The following is a 26600-nucleotide window of genomic DNA, read 5'->3' as shown; positions in this document are numbered from 1 at the left end:
TTGCCATGCTCCCAGTCAGCTATTATAACTACTAAGGAAAGTAAACCATAAGTACAGTAGTTTTCTTGGCTAAGACAGATTGGCCATTGGAGACAGTTGTTTCTTCACACAAAACAGTTAAAAAGAGATGCAACAGCCTCATGAAGGGCTTCACAGAAAATTGATTTGAAAATACACTTTAATCATTGTGAGTTTAATTGTGTCTTCCATTTGAAAGCCAAACTGAATACAAAACACAGACATCCTTAATAGCTCAGGTAGTTTTCTGCTTCAGAAACAATGGTAGTAAAATAATTCAGGAGTATTTATCTGAATTACAAGGAAAACAAAGATATATCCTTTAGGTCTTTAACTTTCCCATTACCAAACGATGTAGACCTGGATGATTGGGAGCAAAAATAACAGTACTGTAACTCCTTAAAAGAAGGTAATTCTTAGAAACCCAACAGATGCCTCTAATGAGAGCATGGCTTCTTATATGCTCTATGAAACTTCAAATCCTTCTTTACAAGAGTGTGTCTGGCAATGTATCTGTGAAGGACTAGCACACATTCCCTCATGTTGTTCACTCTCTCCCTCGGGGTGTATCTGTGAAGGATCTAATGTAGCCCTAACTAACAACATTTGAGCATATAAAATTAGCTTTACATTGAGGATAGTACTACTGGCAGCAGACTAAAGTTTTAAGAGCACCTGTTAATGAAGCTCTCACATATAATTTTGCACATAGTGAAATAAAAAGCTGTATTTTCATGTCATTTTTGTATCCCAGATGTAGTTTCTCACACCTAATGTGTAACAAATTGCTTTCCTGTTTCTAAGGCATGTTAGAAACATAGTTTTGAAAAGGTCAAAACACTGTAAGGAAAAAAAAATTCATAGGAAGGTAGAAAATGGAGGATTAGCAAAATGCAGCTTCCAGGTATTCATTTCAAGCACGATCCACTTGCCATTTAACACTCTAATTGTCACCTCCTGTTTGTTAGCTTCAGTAACTAACTTTAAAGTAAAACACAATAAAAGCACTGTGCCTTGTGCTATTTCTTTGACACCTAGTGATTTTACAAGCTTGACCTGCCCTCCAAACCCAGCCTTGGCAGTAGGCCCATTAAACAATGTGTGTTTTTTAGCAGCAGGTGGCGTATCAGTTAAAAGCCCAGCACAATCCATCAGAACAATGCACCACCTGAGCCGTAATTATACAAGTACCTGGATGCAACCTCTGTGGGAGAGTCATCAAGACTGGAAAATTCTCAGAAACATTAAAATGAAATAAATAAAACTGCAGTGTTAATGTTCAAGGCTCATCAACAGGAAAAAATGGAATAAGAAAATCTTTCAGTTAACTGATTTTTCATATGTGTTGCTATGGGTACAAACACAAAGCAAGCTGAGCTCTATCAGAATACGGATGGAAAACACTCAATTACAAAAGGGGTGGGGAAAACAAACAAAACAAAGCCCCCAACAAGGCAGTCTTGAACTATATCAATCTTTTTGAGAGTTGGAGGACCCGAGTGGGCACATGGATTCCAGGTTACATGTGGGAGGATAGAGAGGAGAATGACTACCCCAATATGTTCCCTGTTCCCTTAGGCTTGAGATGCTACAACCTTCCTTTTCCATTGGAGGCATCAGAGGTGCACAGCAAATGTAATTTGTGCTACAGAACTATCATTATTCATATAAACAAACAAACAAAAATAGCAAGTCATGCATTTCATGTTGCTCCTTTCCTTGTGAAAACTGAAATTTTACAGCTAATTTTTTTAATGACACATCTTTTATACCATCTATAAAGAAGCAAGTTTGTAACAGAAGATACACTCCCCATTCCTGTTATCTGCAATGGCAAAGTTTCAGAAATGGCTAATGGCTCTCCCAAAGCACCTGTTGTGTCTTTAGGTACAATATGGCAATGGGTTCATAACCAGAGAACTGGGTGATGGCATGTACAGCCTGCTGAAATTAACTTTCAAGTAGCAACAGCTGGAAAGTGCTTGCAATTGTGAGTAATGGTGGCAGCTGGGACTGTGAGAAGCTCCTGACAGCCTCAAAGTAATTGCTTAAGTATGACTTCCTATTCTACAGGGAATAGTCATAAAGTAATTGTAAGCAACAGACTGTGGTGATCTTGCATCTTCATAATAATTCCAGCTATACATATTTGTAAGGATCTGAAGTCCTCTAAGTGTATGTGTCACTGCATCTATAAAAATAAAGACAGGCTGATGGGATAATCATCTTTCTGAGTGTGTGGTACAGCCAGCATGTGGCATCCTCTATCCATAAACCTTGCTTTCATCCTGAAGTTTCCCCTGATGACTTCCTGTTGCCAAATGCATTTAAATATTCCACAGTTCATTCATTATTGCTGCAGTACTGTGGGATTTCTCCATGCAAAAGTATCTGTTTGTCTAAAATGCAACAAAAGCTTTATTTTTTGCCTTTTAAATTGACCTGAAGCATTTCATTGTTTTTTACTGAATTAATGCCTGAGGTTTTTGTTAAGACTGCAAAATCTCTCTCCCTTGCACGTCATTTGGATTCATTAAAGGCTGCAAGAGCTGCTAAAGCCTTTGACTGTTTCACGCTAGGCATCTCTGAATTTCTTATATAGCTGCACACCATTCACTGCAGTGCAGTAAAGCTGCAGTTTCCAGAGCCCAATCCTGGCATTCAACATTCATTGGAAAGATTTACAGCCCCTTTGTGCCACAAGTATCTTTGTTTTAATCCAGTAGCCAAGACTCAAGGTTAAAAAAAAAGGCCTTGCTGCTCAAGTAAAGCACTACAATACTCTTCAAAGGAATGTGACAGGAAGAGCACAGAAATTATTAAAAGCACTTGCAGATTAAGCTGTCTTGAGAGTTCTTTCCTTGATTTTTACAACACTACATTAGCAAAACATTGATGTCTTATTTTGTTTCATAACCAGAATTAATTTAAAATTTGTAACCTTCTCAAAGCAAAATTTGTATCTGAGTCTTTTCTTCATTCCAGTCAAGTACTTATTATTGTCATTACAGCCCTCAGAGGGAAAATTCTTTCCAGTGTCTGCCTTTGTGTTCCAATTCCTTCCTGAGTCCCCATCCCTGTGAAGGTCGCTAAAAACACCTTCCTTTCTTTTGTAGCTGGTAAGTGCTATCTGCCTGACAGTTCCTTCTTCAAGTAGCAGACATGTTGCCTCTGATTTTTCAGTATCTTAGTGAACCCTCTCCTCTCTGAGACATGCTTTGTCTTAATAATTGCCCTATTTTTTGAATAAAAAATAGTGCATTATTATTCTCACTGAGCTACTGAAAGAAAATAGTTTGAGGGAACACACTAATTAAAAATCTATTAAATATGAATAAGCTCCAGTTACCTTCTGTCTTACGCAAGTACTGCTATAAAACTACTGCAAGATCAGGGTTTGAAGCGACCACACTGGGATGCTGACTATTTTAGAGTCATGCTATCAACAAAAAGGAATGCTGGGGGTCAAACTTACCCAGTTTTGGCGAAGTTTGTCCAGTATGTCATAACCACTGCACTGAGCATGACATCATTCTTGGAAAAGTTGCAGTTGAACAGTTCTGTGGGGCCAATCATAGGAATCCCAAACACGTAAGGGACTTCATCGCCATGAGCTGAATCAGCCCAGCTGGGTTTCATTTCACTTTGGCAATGGTGGTAAAATGCATAGAAATATGTTGGAGATCCATACTGGGCATGCAGGTCAGCAGTAGCAACAGCTGGAGCAACCCACTGGTGGTCTGTAAAAAGAGCAACTAGGGTCTTCCGTCTTGTTTCAGGGTTTTCTTTGTCTGCCCAATCAGTGTACATGAATTTAATAGTCTCTCGCAGTGTATCTTTCCCTTCTGGATAACCATATAGATTGTCCACAAAATTGGAGACAGAAAAGTCAAAGTCATTGGGGGAAACACCATCTTCATTGTCTACAATGCCGTCCACAAATTTTAGACCTTCCCCTTGGTTCACGCCCAACATTATATCATAGTTAAGGAATTCCCCTTGCTCCATGAGAATCTGAGGGTCATCTGGAATCACGTCTCCATCTATCACAGGCCCAAAGGCAATGTGGTATGTGGCTGGAGTGATGGTCTGTTGAATGAGTTCTTTGTAATTCTTATTCCGAAGACATTCAACCAAATCAGTGGTATCCAGCATGTCGCAGCCCACTTTATCTGCCAATATCCGAGTGTACTTGGCAGGCTGATAGTTCACTGCCCAGCTGGACAGGGCTGTTCCGCTCTGTATGATGGCCTTTTGGAATAAACCTGTGGGTACAAATCGTTTAAATGCAAATCCCATTTTTATATATATATATATATATATATATATATAAAAAAATTAAAAGCAGCTTTCACTAAGCAAAGAAAGTTTTGTTTGAACAATCACTAAAGGATGCATATACCTAAATTTCAATTAAATTTCCATATATTCTACTCACTGCTACTTTTTTATAGTATCTCTAAGAGCCTACTAAGTAAAGTATCTCTAAGAGCCTACTAAGTAAAGTATCTCTTGTTCTTGATGCTTGCACACATAAAGCATGATGGTTTCAGGTTACTGTTTCAAGAATAAAATCATGCTTGTTCTGCAGTTCTCTTGCATCTTTAATGGAAGTCCCCTGGCTTTAGCACAGTGGTAGTCCTGTAAAAATTTCTTTAAAGGAGTGGCAGCTACAAGCAATCATACCCTCTTTGCCATGTAAATGACTCTCATAAATGCTCTCTTCAGTAGTTTAAAGGTCAAATGAAAATTACACACTCTCATTTCCTTCACAGAAGCCATGTATCACATAATTTGAAAAAGAAAATCTGCTCTGCTACAATCAATTTAATAGGCTTGAGTCTTCTACTCTGACATAATTTTTTCTTTACCATTTCAATTTGTGTGTGTGTCAGCATTGCCTATATGTTGAATTTAAATATATTTACATTTTTTTTAGAAGTGTGTAGGATGAGATTCAGTAGTTCTTTCTGGTTTTTTTTATATGTACTAATATAAGGAGAGACAAAAGACTGAGTCTGAAGAGCTTCTTTGTGTCAGAACACTGAAAAGCTTACAGATGAATCTGCTCCATCTGTTTTTTCATGGTAAGATCACTAATATGGCCTATTTTATACTTAAACTGAAATGCCTGGGCCTCTTCTGCACATGGTTTATACTGTCAAGCTTTGTCTTTTTTTTTGGGGTGGGAAAGGGGTGAGGGAATAGAAGGGTAAAGTATTGAGGATAGAAATCCCACACCTCAAACACTTATGAAAACCTTAAGAATTCTGTATGGGATCACACAGTCCTTGTGGGAAGTTAAATACATTTTTAATAAGGTTAAATTATGTTATTATTAAGTAAGAAAAGCATCTAAATACATGTTGGAAATGCAGACAAGAGTGTATAAAAAATGAAAAAGGTCACTTCCTTTTTCCATTTTAATTAAGGCAAATTCTTTGATAGAAAAGCCATTGGAGACTGCTGATAAAGCTAAAAAAAGTATACTGCCCATGGCATTTATTGCATGAAATTTCTGCTATAATAGCATCTGATTTTTCATATAATAATATTTATGTTGACTAATACAAATCCAGAATACTAGCTAGTAGAATCACAGAATCATAGAATAGAATCATAGAATAGAATCATAGAATAGTTAGGGTTGGAAAGGACCTTAAGATCATCTAGTTCCAACCCCCCTGCCATGGGCAGGGACACCTCACGCTAAACCATGTCACCCAAGGCCTCATCCAACCTGGCCTTGAACACCGCCAGGAATGGAGCATTCACAACCTCCCTGGGCAACCCATTCCAGGGCCTCACTACCCTAACAGTAAAGAATTTCTTCCTTATATCCAATCCAAACTTCCCCTGTTTAAGTTTGAACCCATCACCCCTTGTCCTGTCACTACAGTCCCTGATGAATAGTCCCTCCCCACCACCCTTGTAGGCCCCCTTCAGATACTGGAAGGCTGCTATGAGGTCTCCACGTAGCCTCCTCTTCTCCAAGCTGAACAGCCCCAACTTCCTCAGCCCATCTTCATATGGGAGGTGCTCCAGTCCCTTGATCATCCTCGTGGCCCTCCTCTGGACTTGTTCCAACACTTCCATGTCCTTTTTATGTTGAGGACACCAGAACTGCACAAAATACTCCAGTGAGGTCTCACAAGAGTAGAGTAGAGGGGCAGGATCACCTCCTTTGACCTGCTGGTCACGCTTCTCTTGATGCAGCCCAGGATACAGTTGGCTTTCTGGGCTGCGAGTGCACACTGAAGCCGCCTCATGTTCATTTTCTCATCGACCAACACCCCCAAGTCCTTCTCTGCAGGGCTGCTCTGAATCATTTCTCTGCCCAACCTGTAGCTGTGCTTGGGATTGCTCCGACCCAGGTATAGGACCTTGTACTTGGCACGTTAAACTTCATAAGGTTGGCATTAGCCCACCTCACAAGCGTGTCGAGGTCCCTCTGGATGGCATCCCTTCCCTCCAGTGTATCAACCGAACCACACAGCTTGGTGTCATCAGCAAACTTGCTGAGGGTGCACGCAATCTCTCTGTCCATGTCACCCACAAAGATGTTGAACAAGACCGGTCCCAACACCTATCCCTGAGGGACACCACTCGTTACTGGTCTCCAGCCAGTAGCCAGTATTAGTTATTCTACTATTAGTAGAATACAAATGCATAAAATGCATTTGTATTTCTGCAAAAAATACAGACCTCATATGATTCTAATTCAGTTTACCTGGTATGGCCATTTTTGTTATATTGTAAGGTAAGGGAAAAAAATAAAGGAAAAAAATTCTTTGCTCAGAGGATTGTTACCTTCTGAATAGTGAGAGAGTGTCAGGAGACTGACACAGGAAGCTCCTGCCCCAGATCCAAAAATAGTAACTCTTTTCGGGTCTCCTCCGAAAGATCCAATATTTTCTTCAATCCAACGTAAAGCTTGGATTTGGTCAAGCAATCCATAATTGCCTTTTGCAGCTTGGTCCCCAGTACTTAAAAACCCTATAAGGCAAAAAAAAAAGATAATTTTAGCTCACCAGATACAGAGTCAACTACAGGGTATCCACATATACACAACACACATCTTCCCATCTTTTCATCTTGTGGGCTTTTTCTTTTCTTCTTTTTTTTAAAAGGTCACAGTCTTTAGTTAAATGTCTCCAATGAAGGCATGAAGGCAATGGAACTCATTCTGTATTCTGTTTCTCTTCGGTTTGTTTTTCCTTACTGCAGAGGCCACATTTGGGAAAAATAATTATTTCCTGTTGGAAATAATTTTGTATTAATATAACAGTATAGACTGAAAATTTTATACATCTGATAACTACATGTAAGGTGAAAAAAACTTAGGAGATAATTTTTCTGCAAAGAAGTGTTATCTCCGGTTTTTTACTGAGAACAAAGCTCCATAACACATTAATTTAAATGCTTCTTACTATGGACCAAAATGGTTCTGAACTGCATAGCTCTTTAAATTATTGTACTTGTGAAATGGATAGACACACTCACAAATAGAAAAAGAAGCATAAAGAAAATTGTAAATGGAGGAGGAAAAAGCCTAGGAAAAAATACACTCCAGTTTCACAGAGGATATTTATTAGGAAGATAGGAGGTAAATCCTTGGTAATTCAGCCTTTAGTAGGGAGATTTTATCTGAACAAATCAGGTTTTCTCTCTTTCCTCGGAAATTGCAGGAAGAGCTGCACTGCTGATTTTTGTTCCTGTAATGTGGTTATCAGGTTTTAGAAACAAAGCATGACACATTGCTCCTTGTCTTGCAACTGAGAACAAAATGACCAAAAAGGTAGGACTAGGATTCATTTTGTTTTTCTGAAACCAGGTAAGGTGAAACACGTTATCCACGCTGCCTATCATTCACAGTTAAGATCTTGAACTATGTCCAAATTAACACATTAAGCCAGCTACTCACCTTTTAACTCCTACAGACCTTATCCTGTCAGACAACTAGAAGTCAGAAGTCTATCAGAATTTACCTTAAAACATACAAAGTTTTCAGATGGACATTACTGATCTAGGCACTGCTGACAGATGCTTACCAAGACAAAACTTGGCTGGCGTTTCCAAGCTAATTATCAGTTCAGACAAATTTGCCAGAAGAGGGCCCCAGGACTCTCAAGATCTGCAGTCCTGGAGCAGTTAGAGATGAGAGTCTGCAACCTTGAGCCACCTTAGCCTGCTGTGACAAAACCTTCATATGTTTAAGGAAGACTACAATGGAAGCCTGAGGTCCTTAGAGAAAAAAAAGGCCTTGCAGTACATTTCACCTGCTTTGGCAGAGGGGAACAGATCTCTTTGCGTTGGCTGCAGTTATTTTTTCAGTTGATAGGAAGAATGAAAATTCACTAGGTGGAAGGGATTCACAATATAAAAGAAGTGGAAGAAGAGGAAAGGCATGGGAAAAGAAGAAGAAATTAGATGTCTCACATTTCCACCTGTCAGACTTTTACCATAATGTTTTCTGTAGTGAAATTCCTACAATAAAATACAAAATCCAGCCACAAAGTTTAAAAGCAAGATCATATAAGCACTAAGTTCTAAATATGGAATGCTATATGGCCTGCATTATGGTGGCATAAATTTCCGCATGCAAGGTCAAGCCTGATAGAATGCAATGTATTATCTTGCACCTAAAAGAATCTTTTTCACATTTAATTAGTACTTATTTATCAGTATTTAATGTCAGCAAGTATTATATCTGATGAGTCCTTGTATTTTTTACAAAATGGTTGCTACAATTGCAGTAATAAGAATCATATCCTTATTGTTAAATAGCATTTAATACGGATTTCTCATTAAAAAAGTCTCTAATAATGGCAAGCACGGTGGTTAGAATAGCAGTAACACCTTTTTTCTCTTCTATTCTATTGGAGAAAAACACAAACAAACTATTAATCCATAACTGCCTTAATTTTTTCTGACAAAAGTATTTTTCTCTTTTTCAAATGCCTTTATTATCTTTCTAGGACTGTCAATGAAAGAATTTCACTTGCTGGATTTGTTGCTGCAGCTCACTGCAATATTCCGCAATATTCTATAATTAAGCCTTTATTCAATCAGAACTATGACCTCCCTGGGAGAAAGTGACTGTTGTAACCTTTAAAGCAGCATGGTAATTAGTATTCAAAGCCTAAACACATTTTAGCTCTTCTACCAGCATCAGGCTAAAGCTGGTTGATCTTTGTGATTTTGAATTCTTTTCAAATGTACTAAAAGGTGACTGAGTAAAACTCCAGTCAATGAATATCTGATGCTAGACAAATGAAGATTTTTTTGTTTCCAAGTTCTCTGCTGATTCTCATTAATTGCAAGAACAATTTTTCTTGATTTAAAAACTAATCATCATGGCAAAGTGTCAGCCCTACATGACATAAACTGAATTAATAAATCTGCCTCTTCTTGATGAGGATATATTTTCTTTCATGTTCTGAATACCAGATCAAAATATTTGTTCAAAGCAATCTCAAGAAATTCAGGCAAAGAAAAAAATCTGTCCAGAAATACACAAGACTTAAGATTTACTTTTTTTTTTTCCTGTGACCACTGTGAAGATTTTGAAACAGGATCCTCATGTGTGACTCTAAAATCCTGAACAAAGAATGTAGCTATTTTTCTGAGATGGGGATTTACACTCTGTGCCTTTTATTTTTTTTTAACTGCAGTTAATATGTTTCCTATTTTATGATTTGGTGTGATTTGAAGGGCATTCTGTGATCTGAAAATTAGTTTAGGGCTTTGATAGAACCTGAAAGTTCTTCTCACTAGCCTAATGCAACAAAGAATGGCAATATCAGAATATGGAAAACAAAGAGATCTGTTTTGGTTTGGTTTTCCACATAATGATACAGAAAGGTATTAACAGTAATATTCAGTTCTTGACTTCAGAAACTTGTCTTCCCTTACACAGTGAAATGGAAGGGTGACCACATGGTTCTTCCACTGCAAAATTACTTGGACAGCAACAGCTGAAAAAGATGAATGTGAGGGCATCCTACATGTGTTGAGTGAAATACACCACGTTGTCTTAAGGGACATTTGCTCCAAACTTACTGTGCCAGAGGGAAAGATGACTACTATCTGGACTGAGTAGTAACCAGGGAATTACAGCTTTGTGAAGCAAAAGGTCAGCTTGAAAAGAAGGGCAAAAGTAGCATGACGATTTGTAAAAGCAGAGAGGGGGAGGTGGGAAGAGTGCAGCAGCTGGACATGGTTTGGTGGTGTGAGAAGTGGCCACTGACATTGCAAACTCCCTCCAGCCTGGACACAGCATCCTCCCATGGAGTGCCTGTACCCAGCCAGGGGCTGTCCATGTGGGCTGACACACAGGGACTCTCTTGGCGTGTGTGCAGTCTTGTGGGGTGTTTTTTTAGTCTGTGTCAGTCAGTGAGTGGTAGGAGCTTACTTGATGCTGGAGCAGCCATACCACAAGAGGGTCCTGCTTTTATACCCATATCAAAACAACCGGCTTTGTGCCAGATCGCTAACTGTTTACTCGTGCAACCGTGCAGTTTCTCATGATCTCACCGTTGTCCACTCTGGGAACATTGGCCAGGCGCCCCAGTGCAGCCAAGTATGAAGCTCACAGAACAGCTGCACACCTATGTTTTCCTGTCTTTTTTTGACAAATAGTCATAACTAACATAAACATATATACTCTACTGAATATGCTATGACAAGCATACTTTGTTATGTCTCTCAGTCATGACAGGCAATCAACTCTCAGCTAGGTTCCCATCCATTACAGTCTGTGGTTAGAAAAGTGTAGTTATACAGTTAGTTACAGAAGGGTGTTTAGAAACTTGCAACTCTACTAATCTTTCTTAAGTGTCAAGGATTGTAGCTTATCTTTTATAATGCTGATATTCACTGGCTGCTGGTTAGTTATATGTCATTAATAAATGAATAATCTGATTTGATTTAAACCACATTAATTGAGCAGCTTTTCCCTTATGACAGTTTATTCTTGAAAAATGAACAGTGCATTATTTTAGAAGAGGAGACACAAAGAATTAATTTTATTTCATTTTTTGCTGTGTTACTTGTAATAATCTTGTATCTCATATTTTCTACATTCTTTCATGTAGAGAAAAGAAATGCTTTTTTAAATTGAGGTTTCTGAAGTAACAGTTCTATGCATATATCTCTGATTCTGTTAATGGACACAGTCTAGATTAATGCTTTAGTTTTAATCTACTAGATTAGCTACAGTCAAGGAGGAAGAAGACTACACATGGAAATAATGGGGAATTTTCCTTTCCCACAGCCTTTAAAAATGAATGGACTCATAAACTACATGCTCTCACTTGCACTGTTTTAATAATGCAGTGAAGACACAAAACTACAAGCAGAACTCTTTTAAATCCCACTTATACAAGAGGAAATCCCTAGGTCTATCTTCAGTGTTGGTTTTGCCACACCACCACAAAAATCTTACTGAGAGAATAAAAAAACCCCAAGAAACCAGTGCTGATATTTCCCCTTAATTACTAAAAAGTCATGTGAGAACCCACAGTGCCAAATAGCAGATGCCAATATCTATGAAATCCACCCAGTTTACTTCTGTTTATATACAGCCTTGCCCCGAGGCCAGAGGCCATCCATTGAATAGCATGCTGTGCAGACCTACAAGTGTTGAGTCGAGAGTCTCAAACTGAATAGCTGGATTTTGTGTCCACACTGTACACTTTCTATGTGCTGTTTTTACTTTGGACCAACTCTTGTCCAGTCCCATGGGATAAATGAATGACCACTGGTGGACATAGTGCGTAAAGGTCAGCACATCTTTCAGCTGAGGTTCACCTGGAAGGGTCCAGGCTGTACTTTACAGAACGTCTCAGCAATGTGAAGCAATGTGAATAATGTGCAAGGAGGTGGTAAGAATAATGGGGGTTTCTGTGGAAACTCTTTATTGGAATTATAAATGCTAGTGTGGACATGCTCAGGATCAAAATTATATTTCTCCAACTGTGGAATTTTAATTTGCAAAGAGGAGGCTCAGCTGCAGCTGCATCTCAGCTGTGGACATATTCCAGATATGCAAATAACTCAGTAGGCTGCTTAACAACTATAATGCATTAAACTTGTAATAAATATGATATTGGAATATAATCTATCCTAATACTTAGACAAAAATATTTTCAACTGAAAGCTACGTGATGATTTATGTGCATTGAATAGATAGTTTGAGGAGAACAGCATGTCAAGAAACAACATCAATCATAATGGACGTATTTGAGCTCCAGATCAGAGGAGACATGTAAGGATGTATGGATCACAACTTCAGACACCTAAAAAACCTGTGTCTAATCTATTACCTTTGTACTAACTTGACAGCCACTGTGGAGAGACAAAAGAACCCCTCTAAAAGTAGCTTCAGCTTTTTAGACCTCTAGCTTTGGATTGGTCAAATTCCTATCAAAGTAATTTTATTTCTCTGTAGAAAATCGACAAATGTAGATGACCAGCTTAGAACTGACACCTGCATTTCAGGCAAATTTAGATGAAGTTGGTCCTTACCTAGAGAATAAATTAATCTCTAGTACTTATAGTAAACAAAATGTTTTAATTTCTGAGACATAGACCTTACATAAAAATTAATACCAAACTTAGTAAGACACAGTGAGTAGCCAAGATAGCACAACAAGAAATTAATTGTCAGGAAATCTGTATGAGATCAACAAGCTAGTGCATTTTGATCTGTCTCCTCCTTTTTAAGCCACTGCTGTAGTCTGGCTTCACATTTCTTTTGACTTTATGCCTCTTCACAACAGCTGCTCAGACCTGCTGCAATTTGTTTGTCAGGCAAAGTTATCACAAATAAGATTGATTTGTACATCTGATCAGAAATATGACATAAGTAATATAAAAGTAAGATACAAGAGACTGTGCTTCAAAGCATAATCATGTCTTTTCTGTTCTCCTTGTGAAGTGCCATGGTAGGACCATGTTTAAAGAAAAGAGCAAATTACAAGCATACAACAGAATCTTTATATTTTCTATTAGCTTTGGTCTGTATATATCACATTTACCACTGTAAAAGTGTATCTGTCTGTTGAACTCAAATGCTAATGTATACAAATATGAAGTGAAATCCATTGGGGATTACAGAGTACACAGAGACTACAGTTGGTTCAGGAAGTCCCTAAGACATACATAGTTGGAGCATAGAGGAATATTAGAAGGAATTATGCTTACCCTTCATTAACAGTCCCCAAACAACCTCAACTGCCTTCGGTGACAGGAAGCATGGTTAGATGATATTTTATTTGGAATCCATGTAACTATATATATCTTTTTGTTTCAACTGTGTGCAACTTTAACAGTACCATTTAAACTTTACTGAAAAGATGGTGGAATGCACAATGGAGTGATCATGTCCTTGGCACACAGTTAGTAGAAAGAAAAACATTGCTGAATTTTTCCTGCAGCACGAATGGCTCATACAAAGCTGAGTAAGCACTACTGCTGTACAGACTCACTCTGTGCAGAATCTGAGACAACTATCTAGTAAGACAAATGTGAGTACTGTGGACTGGCCACGTACAGATCTGTGCAGAAATAGTTACACAGACAGTTCTTCATCCTGAAAACAAAATAATAATGGTTTTCCTTCAGCTACAAAATGATTTGCTGTTTGCAGGTGTTAGTGTCAATGCAAATTTTGTAATGTTCAGCAACTCAAGCAGTAGTATGGCCTGCTAAAGTAGCAGTCACCAAAATAAACTTCTGCCTGCTCTGGCTAATTACCCTAAGCAGCTTGACATATTATATATATCTGTATTATATATATTATATATATATTAACATAATATAGATTATGTTAAAATATAAAGGATAGTGATGTCTTTAATCCTATTTTCTAACTCAGGCTTATGGAACAATAAAGTCTGTTTTGATTCTACCTTGATGAATTCTTTCAAATTATTTCTATTGTGAGAATAAAACCTAAATCTGCTTGTTTAGTAAGAATGTCTGATTACCACATGCAGTACAAAAGAATAGGTCAGAGACAGGGTGAAGAGAGAATATGATTTTTTTTTTTTTCTATATTGCTTTGGTACTGAAATCTAAATGTGTTCTTTACAATTCAGGCAAATACATAGTCTTAAATACATAAAAGCCTTTTGTAAAAGCTCTGGATAGCATATAAGAACAGTTGGGAGGGAAGAGGGAAATAACAGACAATAGAATGCATTTTAACAAGATTTAAAACCTATTTTTATACACATTTCTAAGCAGTGAAAAGTTTCTTAGCATAAATTTATCAGAGCACTACAGAGGTCAACAAGTTTCCTTCATTTAAGTCATTATGATATTTCTACAATGAAATACTTTTAATGAGTCCAATTAAAATTTGTACGTGACACTTTAACTGTTTTTAAATTTGCTTTGTTCATTGTAAGATGCTCTGAAACCACTGTGCAATGAGTTTAGGCCAGTGGATGTTATCTGAAGCACTAGAGATTGAACATTCAATTCTGTTGTTATTCATGATGAGTAGCACATAACTCTATGTGAAGTGTCATTAAAGAAGCTTTTGCCAAATGTTCTGAATGTAGATTTTTTTTAAAAAATAGTAAAGATGACAGCAACAAATTTTGCAAAACACATTAACTGATCTATTTTCTTCTTATTATTTATCCAAATATTCACAAGTAAAACCTGCTATTACACAAAATACAACCAATAAAACAGCAGGCCCAATAAAAAGATTGTTGTTGAATGCATTATAAACAGTCTGATTAAAATATAAAAATCCCAAGCTAAAATAAATCAATTGTTCTAGGAATGTCAGTGCCAGGAAAAAAAAAGCAAAAGTTAAAACAAATTGTGCGTTGCAGAGGACACTGACAAACACCTGGTGTATTCAGTCAGCCTATGCTTTCTCTAATTACTGATCTAGAGGGTCAAATCCAAAGGTACTTAAGAAGAGAAATGCACCATGATTACAGTAAAACAATTGAACGAGTCACTGCTTTTCTGTGATGTGTTGACCCTGGCCAGCAGCCAAGCACCCACAAAGCTGCAATGCAGTCACCCTCTGCCCCTAGAAATACAGAAGAAAGGAAGAGGAGAAAATACAAAGAACAAATGCAGCAAAACTTGTTGGTTGAGATAAAAACAATGTAATAGGTGAAAGAAAAAAACAAAAAGCCAAACAAAAAACCAAACCAAACTGAAACAACAACAAAGCAAACAAACAAACAAAAACCACATGAAAGAAAGGACATTCCCCCACAGGCAGACTGATGCCTAGCCAGCCCCTGAACAACAGCTACTCAGAAGCCAAACCCACCCCACTTCTTCCTCTAATGTTATGTCCCCTGAGTGTGATGTTATATGGCATGGGATATCCCTTTGGTTAATTTGCGTCAACTGTCCTGACTGTTGCTTACCCTCCAGCCTCTTGACCACCTCCAGCTCACCGGCTCTGGAACAGATGGAGAAAAAAAAAAAAAAAAAGCTCTGTGCAAGCACTGTTCAGTGACACCCAATACAATAAAACCAAAACACTGCACTATGTGCAGCCAGATCTAGTATGTAATTCCACAGTTGTGGCACAATCTCCACTTCTAAAGATTCTGGTGAATTTATAAGTGGCTATTTAGTCAAGAAAGAAGAGTTGTGCTATATGTTTATTCAAGCTGGAAATAGGGGGTTTTATTATTAAGTATAGATGAAACCTTGTCCTGGGTTCAGCTCTAACAGTTATTTTTCTCCTTCTTAGTAACTGGTGCAGTGCTGTGTTTCTGCTTCAGTCTGAGAGCAGTGCTGATAACTGATTCGGAGAAAACTCCAGCAGCAAACTTGCCAACAAAGTTTTCAAGTTGACAAGAAGGTATTCTTTATTGCACTACTGGGAGACACGGGGGATAGCTCCTCCTAACGTGTGTCACTGTATTGCTACACAAGCTGTCCTTATATAGCCACTGGGCATACATACATATTCATGAGGCTATGTATGGATTACATCATTTTCCAGAAAGTCCCCCATATGCGTACAAAAATGTGGTGGTGGTCTCTGAGGGTCGTTTACTTCTTCCAGCAATCTTCATCACTTCTGGCAGCCTTTGAAGCATGTGCAGTAGATGTTTATACCAGCTTAATTGGTTCGTTAACACCACAGACATAACAATCATCCTGTTCTTCTACTTATCAGTTAACTTAGCTGCAGCCCATCCTGGACACCTACCATTCCCAGATACTCCTTATCCTTACATCCTGTTCTTGCTTGTTTTCCTTACATTCATTTTGTACTAAGGTCATAAGGGCCTAAACCTACGTCAACTACAATGGTTTATATTGTACAAGAATTCTCAGTATGTTCTCTAGCTGTACTCTATTTTTTTTTCCTGTGAATCATGCATCTCAGTAATTTTCCATTGCTACTGTTACAAAGCCATCAAACTTAACATTTCTTAAAACTGATTCTAAAGGTTTATATATTTCATTTTGTGATTTTGTGCCCCCCTTGTCTCATAACACACCAATGTTTTAGTTGGTGCTAAGCAGCATGTACCCTGACCAAGGACATTTCAGTCTCTCATGCTCTGCCAGTGAGGAGGGGCACAGGAAGCTGGGAGGAAGCAAAGACAGGACACCCATCCCATACTAGCCGAAGGGGTATTCCATACCACAACACATCATGTCCAGTATATAAACTGGGGGTAGTCACCCAGAAGGCCCAGATCACTGCTTGGGTTGGACTGGGTATCAGTCAGCAGCACCACATCAAACCTACATGAAATTAAGACTAAACTAATATACTTCTTTTTTTTTCAATTAAGTAATCAATATTATTACGAAGACCTGACATCTTTAGCTAGCCATCCATATTAGAGAAAACCTAATAGGACACAGAAAAAAAAAGTTACATATTTTAAAGACTAGCAAAGACATTACATTTACACCTACAAATGACGGTTAAACTGTGTGACATAAATGGGAACCAGCTGTAAAAACAGCAAGGGGATTTTTATCTTTAATTGTCAGCAACAAGAGATTGGTGTCCTTCAATAAAAGGGTTTAGGCATAATTTTTTCTTGATAGGAAAAAAAACCCCACCAAAACAAGTGACCAAGCAGACACTATTATTGCACTAATGTACTGGTGTCAAAAAGCAAGTGCTAACAAGTCACTGTGAAAATGAAAAATAAGGGCTCACAACATTAAGAACTTGAGTTACTTTGTGTTTAGTATTTAAAACAAAGTTAACCAACAGTCTGTTGTTTTTATATAATGCTACTTTTAAGAGAAATAAAATTGAACTTTAAAGATATTCACTGAAACACACATTTTTCTACTGGTCAATAAGCTGTTAGTATAATGGTACCATTACCTCTGAAAAAAGGCAGGCAGGTTCAGTATTCAATGAAATTAAGTCACCCCAAGTGGCCCTCCAATGAATCCTGTTGCCAGTTTACAAAGTTTCCAGTACTTCCAAAACTTCCAGTTTTATTTTCTTATGATGGCATAAACTACCTCTTCTTCAGGAGGAATACTGCTCTTTGCTGTCTTAGGTAAGAACTGCATTGCAACTGGCAGCACCTATAGTACTCACTTTGTCTTGAGTGAATGAAATTATTAGAAAATGAGCTTTTGCAAGGAATTAGCATTTTGTACACATTTGATAAGGGCCACTAACAAGCCAATCAGTGTGCATTATTCTAATTGCCTACAATCGTTTTCACTCAACTTGTTTGACCTGAATTAAGATACATGCCCACTACTGCCAATGGAAAGACACTTTGAAATGAATGTTTCTGTAAATAAACAAACAACTAACTAAATAAAATTGCACTGCTGTTATCTAATAAATATAGCAGAGCAACCTTGATTCTGTGAATTCAGCAAAGTTGAGGCAGATTCATAGATTCAACAGGGACACAACAGGTAAAATCCAGCTCACAGAGCTTCTTGCAGGAAGATGAGCTGAGTTTAATAATTCAATGGATGGCAAAGACATGGAAGCAGGATAATGCTCTCTGCACTGGCCCTATAGTGGGAAAAAGTAATGCAGAACAAAAAAAGCATGGCAAGGGTCACTCCAGTTTGGGATTAGTTATGGCCTCTTGCATCTGTGTCTGGCAGAAACTGTGACTTCCAGTGAGCCACCCTCTGATAACAGAGTGGCTCACTCTCTGATAGGACAATGGCTCCACAACAAACAGGAAAACAAAGGTCAGTTATGATCTTGTCTCCAAGCCACAATGCATGGCCCTCCAAGGAAGCTGTATATTTGTGTTTCTGTTCACATTTTTCTTGTGTGTTTCATTTTGAGCTTAAGACTGCATCCACAGTTGGAAGAATGAATGCAGCAAAGTATCAGAAAGCAGAGGAGTAGCACATATTGGACAACTAATATAACACACAAGACAGATCATTTAAAAAGGGGGATGAAGAAAAATAAAAGGAAGATATAAATTTGATCAAATGGACTACATGAAGAGGTAAGAACTTTTAAATGCAAAATGTAGCAAAATGCAAGTAAGAGAGTGCAGCATCTAACAAAAAATATTTTCCTACTAGATGGCCTAACGTCGTGAATCTTATAAAAAGCTATGTGATTTCAAACAGCAGACTTCTTATGAGGACTGACCATTTGTAAGAGAGTGATGTTTCACAAGTGATCACTGGCAATGGTCTCACTCATCTTCTGCTCCATAGACAGCTGTCTTATCCTTTTAGGCACCATTCTCAGTTGCAAGAAGCAGTCATAATAACTTACCTCATTGGGTTGTGTTGCTTCCTGTTCTCAGATATAATCTCCATTCCCCTGAATCAGCAGTGCATAACATTTACACAGCTTAGAAAAAAATGAACCCAAACTGTACTTTTTTAATTTTTTTTTTTTAGCTAGAAAAATTAAAACACAGAAAAATATCATACATCTGGAATACAGAATACTAGCTGCAGAATTCAAAAGCTATTCAAATTAAAGCTGCTGCTTCTTCCTGTCTTATTCTGGCAGAAGAAGAACATGCTTACAAGCACAGAACTGAAATACAACAACTGTACCTGGCCTAATGCATCAGCTATTACTCACTCAGCAGCATTTGAAAGCCAGCAGCTACTGCATCAGTGCCAGTTAATTTATGATGAAAAAAGCATCCAAGTTGAACCTTCTTCTTTCAGAAAAGAGATTTTGCGTCAGTAATATGCGGCTGGCTTGAAGCCTGGACATTCATCAGTGCCCTGTGAGGAGCCATCCTTTGGTTATAGATCAATTCTAGACATCGCCTTCAAAAACATACTTTGAACACTGAAGCAAAATGCTTTTTGTTGATAAGCACAGAAAACAAGCACATATGATACTGAGAGAACAGCTAAATCTACTCTGCACAAATAAAGCAGCACTTACACTATTTCTCTGCCTTCCATTGTGATTTTAATTTCCAAAAAAAATCTACTACGACGTGAAACAAAATTCATAAACATTTATTTTGCATCACAAATAATGCTATGTTTAGGCTCACGTAAGAGCTGAGCTTTTCATTATGTGGAGTGTGGTGAACTTTTAAACCAGACTGTAAGTACGTATTTTTCAGTTAATAGTGAATTGTTAAAAATAAGCAGGTATGTGGTATTATTTTAATCTTAAGAAATGGTTCCTATAAGAAGCCAATTACATTCTGATTTCTTAAAAAAAGCCTGATAATATTGTTGCCTTATTTATTTGTGGTGCATACCATTATGAATTATGGTGTCAATAACCTATAAATTAAGTAGTATGCTATTCTGGAAGCCCATGTCATGCAGTAGGATTTTCTGAGAAATTAGACAAATCAGCTCTGTTGATATTTGACTAGAATTTATAGTCTCTTTAATAACCTGAAAAATGCTCAGCTCTTTTAACAAAGCACTTAGGAAAGGGACTGGGGAGAAATGAACTTTACCATTTACTAGTCTGACAGTGACTAATCACTGACAAAACCTTTACTAACATTCCTGGGAGCCAAAAATAAAGAACATAAAGTTATTAATAAAGTTATTGAAAAGTCTTTTAATACTACATACTCCGTATATATCTTCTAAAAATGATTAATAATTATACTATATAGACCCTTTTGAGAAAGGCAGAGCACAAACGGTTTTCAGACAGAGTAAATAATTCATAATTCTTTATCTTGAACCACTAGGTTTTTTGTACTAAATAATCCCTTAAAATTAAATTTCCTGTCCAACATCTAAAATGCTTGCTTGTCCTGGCAGATACTGGCATATGCAAATACCAATGTTCCTCTGGCGTCAGGTTTTAACAATGGTTTGAAGAAAAATAAAATATGATGTTCTATGTTTTGTTCTTTCTTAACATGCTCAGTAAATTGTTAAACTTTGTGTTTAATCAAGGCTAACTGGTAAATAAGTTTGCAAAGCTTATGAGTTTGCTTAATTTAGGATGGCAGTGTTCAGGATGATCACACATGGGTGTATTCACATTTCACTGAAAGTCTGGTTAGTATGCAAGGATGTCTCAGGTGTACCCCAAAGTTAGACCCTACAACCATGTAGATACAGGTTTGCTCACTAGGCTGTGATGAAGCTTAAACTTTCAGTGATTTACAGGGCTCTGGGGAACCATTCCAGTGCCAAAAGCCACAGATTAGAGTAACATTGTCACTACATCTCCTAACCTTTACATCTTGTATGTGTTGCCTCTGCTGAGTGGTCTTACCCAATAGCTTCAGATATGACTAAAATGAAATTTTGAAAAGATAAAAGTGTTCACATACTTCTATCTCCAACTACTATTCAAAATAGGGCTTCAGAAGACTGGAAGAAGACAAGGCAACGTTTCAGGAATTACATTAACAGATTTCTAGAACTCCTAGTAATATACTCAATTTTTTTCCTTTTTTGGGGTGACTTCTGCTGATAGGAAAAAGTCCTATATGTAAATTATTTTTTAAAGTAATTTTCCACAAAATGATCTTTTCTAAGTCTTTTTGCCACTGAAGTTCCCAGAATATATTAAAATAGATTGTCTCAGATTGGTTTTGGATACCATGAATCCCTTGTGAGAAATAAATGGATTTAAATAATATGCCTTAGCATTCACAGTTCTAAGAAAGTGAACCAATGCAATTCTACTGCACATTCAAACACACGGAATATTCTCAACAAGTGTTTCTAAAGAGGAGTTCATCACAACAGCAGAACTATCATGTATCACAATTGTTATTCTTAAAAGGAAAAAGGCTAGTGTAAACCCCTTCTTAACACTTCCATAGCCTCAGTAATTCAATAATTTACACAAAGCAATGCTAACAATTTTAAGGTAGAGCATTCCTAGAGAAACATCAAGCTAAACATCTATCATTATAACGTGTGCCAAACAAGTTTCATAAAGTGGAGTCATAAAATAGGTGGGCTTTTTGATAATCTGAGGCATTTCGTCAACTTTAAAAGAGATTTTAGGATAATAACATGTTATGCTCAATGAAACCATGGATCTGCTTCTTTGTTTCATCACATTATTTTATAAGTTTTCTATAATGCTCTGAATAAATTTGGAAGGTCTTGATCAGTCTTGCCCTTCCACATTATCTTAACAGGTGAAATATTTTTGCTGTTTTGTACCAGTCTTGAACAATATCTGATGATTTAGAAAACAAATATATATACTCCTTATTCAACCATGCAGTTCCTAATTTTATATTAAATATCACTTTGAGGATCCTACATGGCATTCAGTTAGGCTTGATCTTAATCATGCTCTATATAAGACTAAATAACAAATATATGATTATAGAAATATAATAGGTAAGTAACAATATAACCATAAAAATAAATTAGAGGGGAGAAGTGACTTGTTAAGTCTACTATTCTGTAACATGTAGTCCTGATGGGAGGCTGTCTTATTCATTGTTCACTTTTTACTTATCTGGCAGCATTTTTGTCTTCGTATCTAGTTATTCATGTCTTTCATGCTTTTCTTTATAGACATTTTAATATAAAAATCACCTGTTGGTAGCTGAGTTCATGCTACAATAGCTGTCATTTCATAGGAACTGCATAAACTTCCTTCTCTTAAGTGGTATATAATGGCTTCCTAATAGAATTACTCTGGGCCTTAGGGAGAAAATAGATTTTCAATTATTACATTTGTAATTTAGAAAAGGAAATGACAATTAGATTTGTTTAATTTAACCTTCCAGATAATGTGGGATTTTCCGCACTAGTATATTTGTATTGTGTTTGGGTTTTGAGCATTTTTTCTGTGCTTACTTCTCTAATTAATAATGTCTATTTTATAGGACTAAAAAAGGCTAACAATAATAAATTATTATTCTCTACTTTTAGAAATCTGGTTTTAAGAATCTTAGGCTAAACTTCATTAGCTGATGATGGTTTTAATTATTACATTGTTTACATTTATGTACCCATGTAGTGATTTTAATACTATGTGAGAAAGCTGGAAATACTAGAATAAAAAAATTGAACTAGAATTGGCTTTAGAACACATTCTGGGGTTTTTAAGTATCTCCAAAATATGCTCTAGCTCTTAATTTTCAATTCAGGATGGTTTCAGTTTTGCTGATTTCTGAGAGACTACTAGAAATTGCTCAGTGACAATCCCCTAGTCTTAGAGTTGATTTTGGGGGATACCCTCCCCCTCCTTTCCCCAATACACACTGCCATTGTACACAAACCAATAAATTTCAAAAACATAGTAACACAAATCCTTGATCAGTTGCTAGAAAATATTCATAACAACATCAAGAATTCGACTTCTGAGACAGAGATACTAATAGTAGGAGGATCCTATTCACAGGGGCAAGTTCTTGCAAATGAAGCTCAATCTTCATAAAATATTTTACAGTTATTGGGGTTAGAAAGAGAAAAAACAAACCTTTTTTAGAGGGGAAATTGAAACACTGAATCACTCTCCTGCTCTGAACTGCCACTGAAGTAATCATCTTCACACTGACAAGAGGAGTTTAATGGGAGTACTCTCTTCAGAGCACAGCAAGCACAACTCCTGATCCGTGCAAGGGAGGGAGTACCCCTCATACCAGGGGCAAGGAAGAGAAACACCCACAGAAGTGTATCACATGGGATAATTCAATCAAGAAAAGTGGTGCTGAAAGAGCAGCGAAAGAGCTGTTCATTTAACGCTCTCTGAGGAAATCAGGAGGAAGACAGAAATTACAGAGATTCCTCCTGGGAAGCAGCACAGGTTGGAGGGATAGTTGGAAAGACTGCTTCCCCTCCCCTCAGACCTAGGCAAGGTTGTGACAGCAGGTAACATGCTTCTCAAATCTACACTATTTCACCTCCTAGTTTGTACTACCACTTATTTTACAAAAAATGAAACATGCTATCAAAATCTCCCACATGAATCTTATTCCTGCAGAACCAATCCAGATCTTCTTCTGGCATTAAATGGCATGCACTGAAACAGCACTCTTGATACACCCACACTTGATGTATTACTATTAAAAGATGAGAGTCCTTACTAATTTGTACTCGAAGCGATCCTCAATGTGTTCAAGTTAACTTAGATCTAAGGGGTTGAAGGGCTCAATATCAAGCAAAATAGTTGTGAGCATATGACAATTAACAGCAAACAGTACCAGGCATAAAAAAATGAAGAAAGAAATCTATCTGCTGCAAAAGAAAATAAGGAAGTATTTTATAAAATGTAGTATGACCATTTCCAGACTTTAGATTAATTATTCAGATGAGATAGAGTCAGATCTTCTGAAATGCTTCTTCATAGCAGAAAATGTATCTGAGAAGCCTGAAAAACCTTGATTAAATTTGGTTCTAAACCCAAAGATATATATTACCTGGAACCATTCTGATGCCTTCAGATTCTAGAAGACAGTAAAAAGTTAAGGCAGCAGGTCCTGAAAGATATGTTACATATACAGAAAAGCTGAAATTGCTTCTGGATTTGCACACATACATCTTATTTTATGAAATGTAAATGCTGAGTATGTGGACTTTTTTTCCATGTTTTCATCCTGTTTTCTTCTGGTTATGAAACCAGATGTTTTATTCTGGTTATTTTGGAGAATTAAAAAAGGGTTAGAAACTGTTCAATATTCACAGTTTAAAAGTTTCCAAATAGTATTATATAGATAATTTTCTGTTTGTTATTTTCAACCAAACACTGTAACAGAAATAATTGGGTTTTTAGAAACCAGTTCTGAAGATCAGGAGTTCACATCCTGCAGTTTTGGCTAAGCTTTTTGTGCTGGTTTCTACAGAAAGCCAAAGATGATTTGTTCCTCCTATCTTTTAATTCCAGGAATTCATAAGCTTGAAGAGAGGAGAAGTTCTTGCCAAAATCAAATTGTCTTCATACTTAATATTTCTCCCAACTATCATGTATTCAAGAACATAATCCTAAACTTAAGAGACAATTCAGCCCTCTGAAACAAAAAACGTTACCATTAACCACACTAAAAGCACTCTCACTGCATGTTATGTATCCCTATTGTTCAGCAGAATAAAGAATATCTAGGAATGACTAGACAGAACTTCTTCATTTTTAACTCCACTCTATTCTGCTTGTAAAGAATAGTAACAATAAAGTGGTAAGTATTAAATAATCGGGGGAAAAAAATTGTGAATTTGTGTTCATAGAATCATAGAATAGTTAGGGTTGGAAAGCACCTTAAGACCATCTAGTTCCAACCCCCCTGACATGGGCAGGGACACCCCACACTAAACCATGTCACCCAAGGCTCAATCCAACCTGGCCTTGAACACCGCCAAGGATGGAGCATTAACAGCTTCCCTGGCAACCCATTCCAGTGCCTCACCACCCTCTCAGTAAAGAATTTCTTCCTTATATCCAATCTAAACTTCCCCTGTTTAAGTTTTAACCCGTTACCCCTTGTCCTGTCACTGCAGTCCATGATGAATAGTCTATCCCCAGCATCCTTGTAGGCCCCCTTCAGATACTGGAAGGCTGCTATGAGGTCTCCACGCAGCCTTCTCTTCTCCAGGCTGAACAGCCCCAACTTTCTCAGCCTGTCTTCATACAGGAGGTGCTCCAGTCCCCTGATCATCCTCGTGGCCCTCCTCTGGACTTGTTCCCCCCAGAAGTAGCTATTTCTGACCTGCTTATGTACATTATTGATAGGAATGAAATTATTCTTCCTAATGAAGAGAAACAAAATTGAGGGTAACTTTGTACAAAAGCCTCTTCATGTTATGGTATTAGAGACAAAATTAAGGATATATTAATATTTATGGTTGTATTTGTTGAAAAATTTTTAGAAATTCTGATTATTGTTGACCTTTTTTTCAAAAAATTTTTTTTTGTTTCTCTTTACCCTTAACAGATGGGTAAACCAGTCCTTCATTTCATTTGCAGTATGTGCCTATTAAAAATATTTACTCTCATACTTTACTATTAAAATGGAACAATTTTATGCTGCCTAAATACAGAACAGAAGGCTACTTTATATACCTAATACACATGAATAAACAAAGCAATCAATCACATGAAAATTATTATACTATTTTCTTTAAACTTCTCTGCCCTTTTTTGTTAACATTGCTTCATATATTGTGAAAATAAAATAATTTTTACTGGATTCTTACAACTCTAGCAGGATTTTATGGTCTTTCATTTCCATTCAAAGCATTTCACCAGCTAATTTTTTAAATAGATTATTGCACCCATTCAGTAGATTGCTGGCACAAAGAGGAGGATAAGCTATGGCATTCAACATTCCTAGTTTTACTTACTGCTTTAGTTTAGTTTGGATGAAAATACAATGCAAGTGTCTTTCTTGAAAAATCCATAACATTATATAAAGTTGTATTTTCCAACTTATATCATGAGACAATTTTAAAGAAATACTCTTTCTCTAAGTCTATTCTCTCTTACAATCATCTTAAAATGAAAAATAATAGAAGAATGCATTATTTTAAATGTGTTTGAAGAACTGTGTAACTTCTGTTATTACGCAGAAATTGTAATTCCGATTCTTGTTTTTAATTTGAACTGTACTTTTAGGCCCTACCTGTGGTTTTTGTTCTCTAGTGCAATTTTTATATACATATATTTGTGTGTGTAGTGTTTATTAAGTAACAATTAAAAATCCTGCCTTTTCTCAAACACTTCAACCCATTGGGGGGTGTTTATTGCTAGAAAAGGAAATGTAAGAAAAAAAATTTGCTAAACTGGAAGAAGGTTGCAGAACTGATTTTCTGGACTGTGGTTGCTTTGTTTGTTCTTGTTTGTTGGGGATTTTTGCCATGGGAATTTAAACACTAATACAAATGAAATACATATATATAAAAAAAATTACTCTGATACCACCTTTTTCCCTTCTCTAAATGTTTTCATCATTCATGCATGCAGGTTCCTTCTGACTCTTCATGTTATGGCCCCACAATTTTTCTAGCCTGTCCAAATAGCTACCCAGCTTACAGAAAGTTTCCAGTCTATCATCATGTGGAATATCACCTTTGGGGCTGAGCAAGTCAGTAAAATAAGTTTCCCACATCTTGGGTAAATACCAGGGTAAGATGAGAAATAGCTGTTTCTATACACTGCCTGCTCCTGAATGCAAATCAGACTGGTTCCTAAGGGAAAGGTTCCCATT

General features: G+C 37.0%; 1 protein-coding gene across 2 annotated transcripts in view; it reads right to left on the bottom strand.

Moving 5' to 3' along the window:
• NLGN4X (neuroligin 4 X-linked) overlaps nt 1-26600 on the bottom strand; it is a gene marked incomplete at both ends in the record, with an annotated part of 118031 nt that overhangs the window by 4853 nt on the left and 86578 nt on the right. For both annotated transcript variants that reach the window (XM_080612070.1, XM_080612071.1), the window contains 2 exons: nt 3494-4283; nt 6829-7014. In XM_080612070.1, the coding sequence (XP_080468196.1) occupies nt 3494-4283; nt 6829-7014 (976 nt within the window). The remainder of the gene's footprint in view (nt 1-3493; nt 4284-6828; nt 7015-26600) is intronic.

This window comes from Psittacula echo (genome assembly GCF_963264785.1).
Source record: "Psittacula echo genome assembly, chromosome: 3".
Taxonomy (NCBI): Eukaryota; Metazoa; Chordata; class Aves; order Psittaciformes; family Psittacidae; genus Psittacula; species Psittacula echo.
The sequence above is the reverse complement of the archived record's forward strand: the minus strand, read 5'-3'. Positions and strand labels throughout refer to the sequence as shown.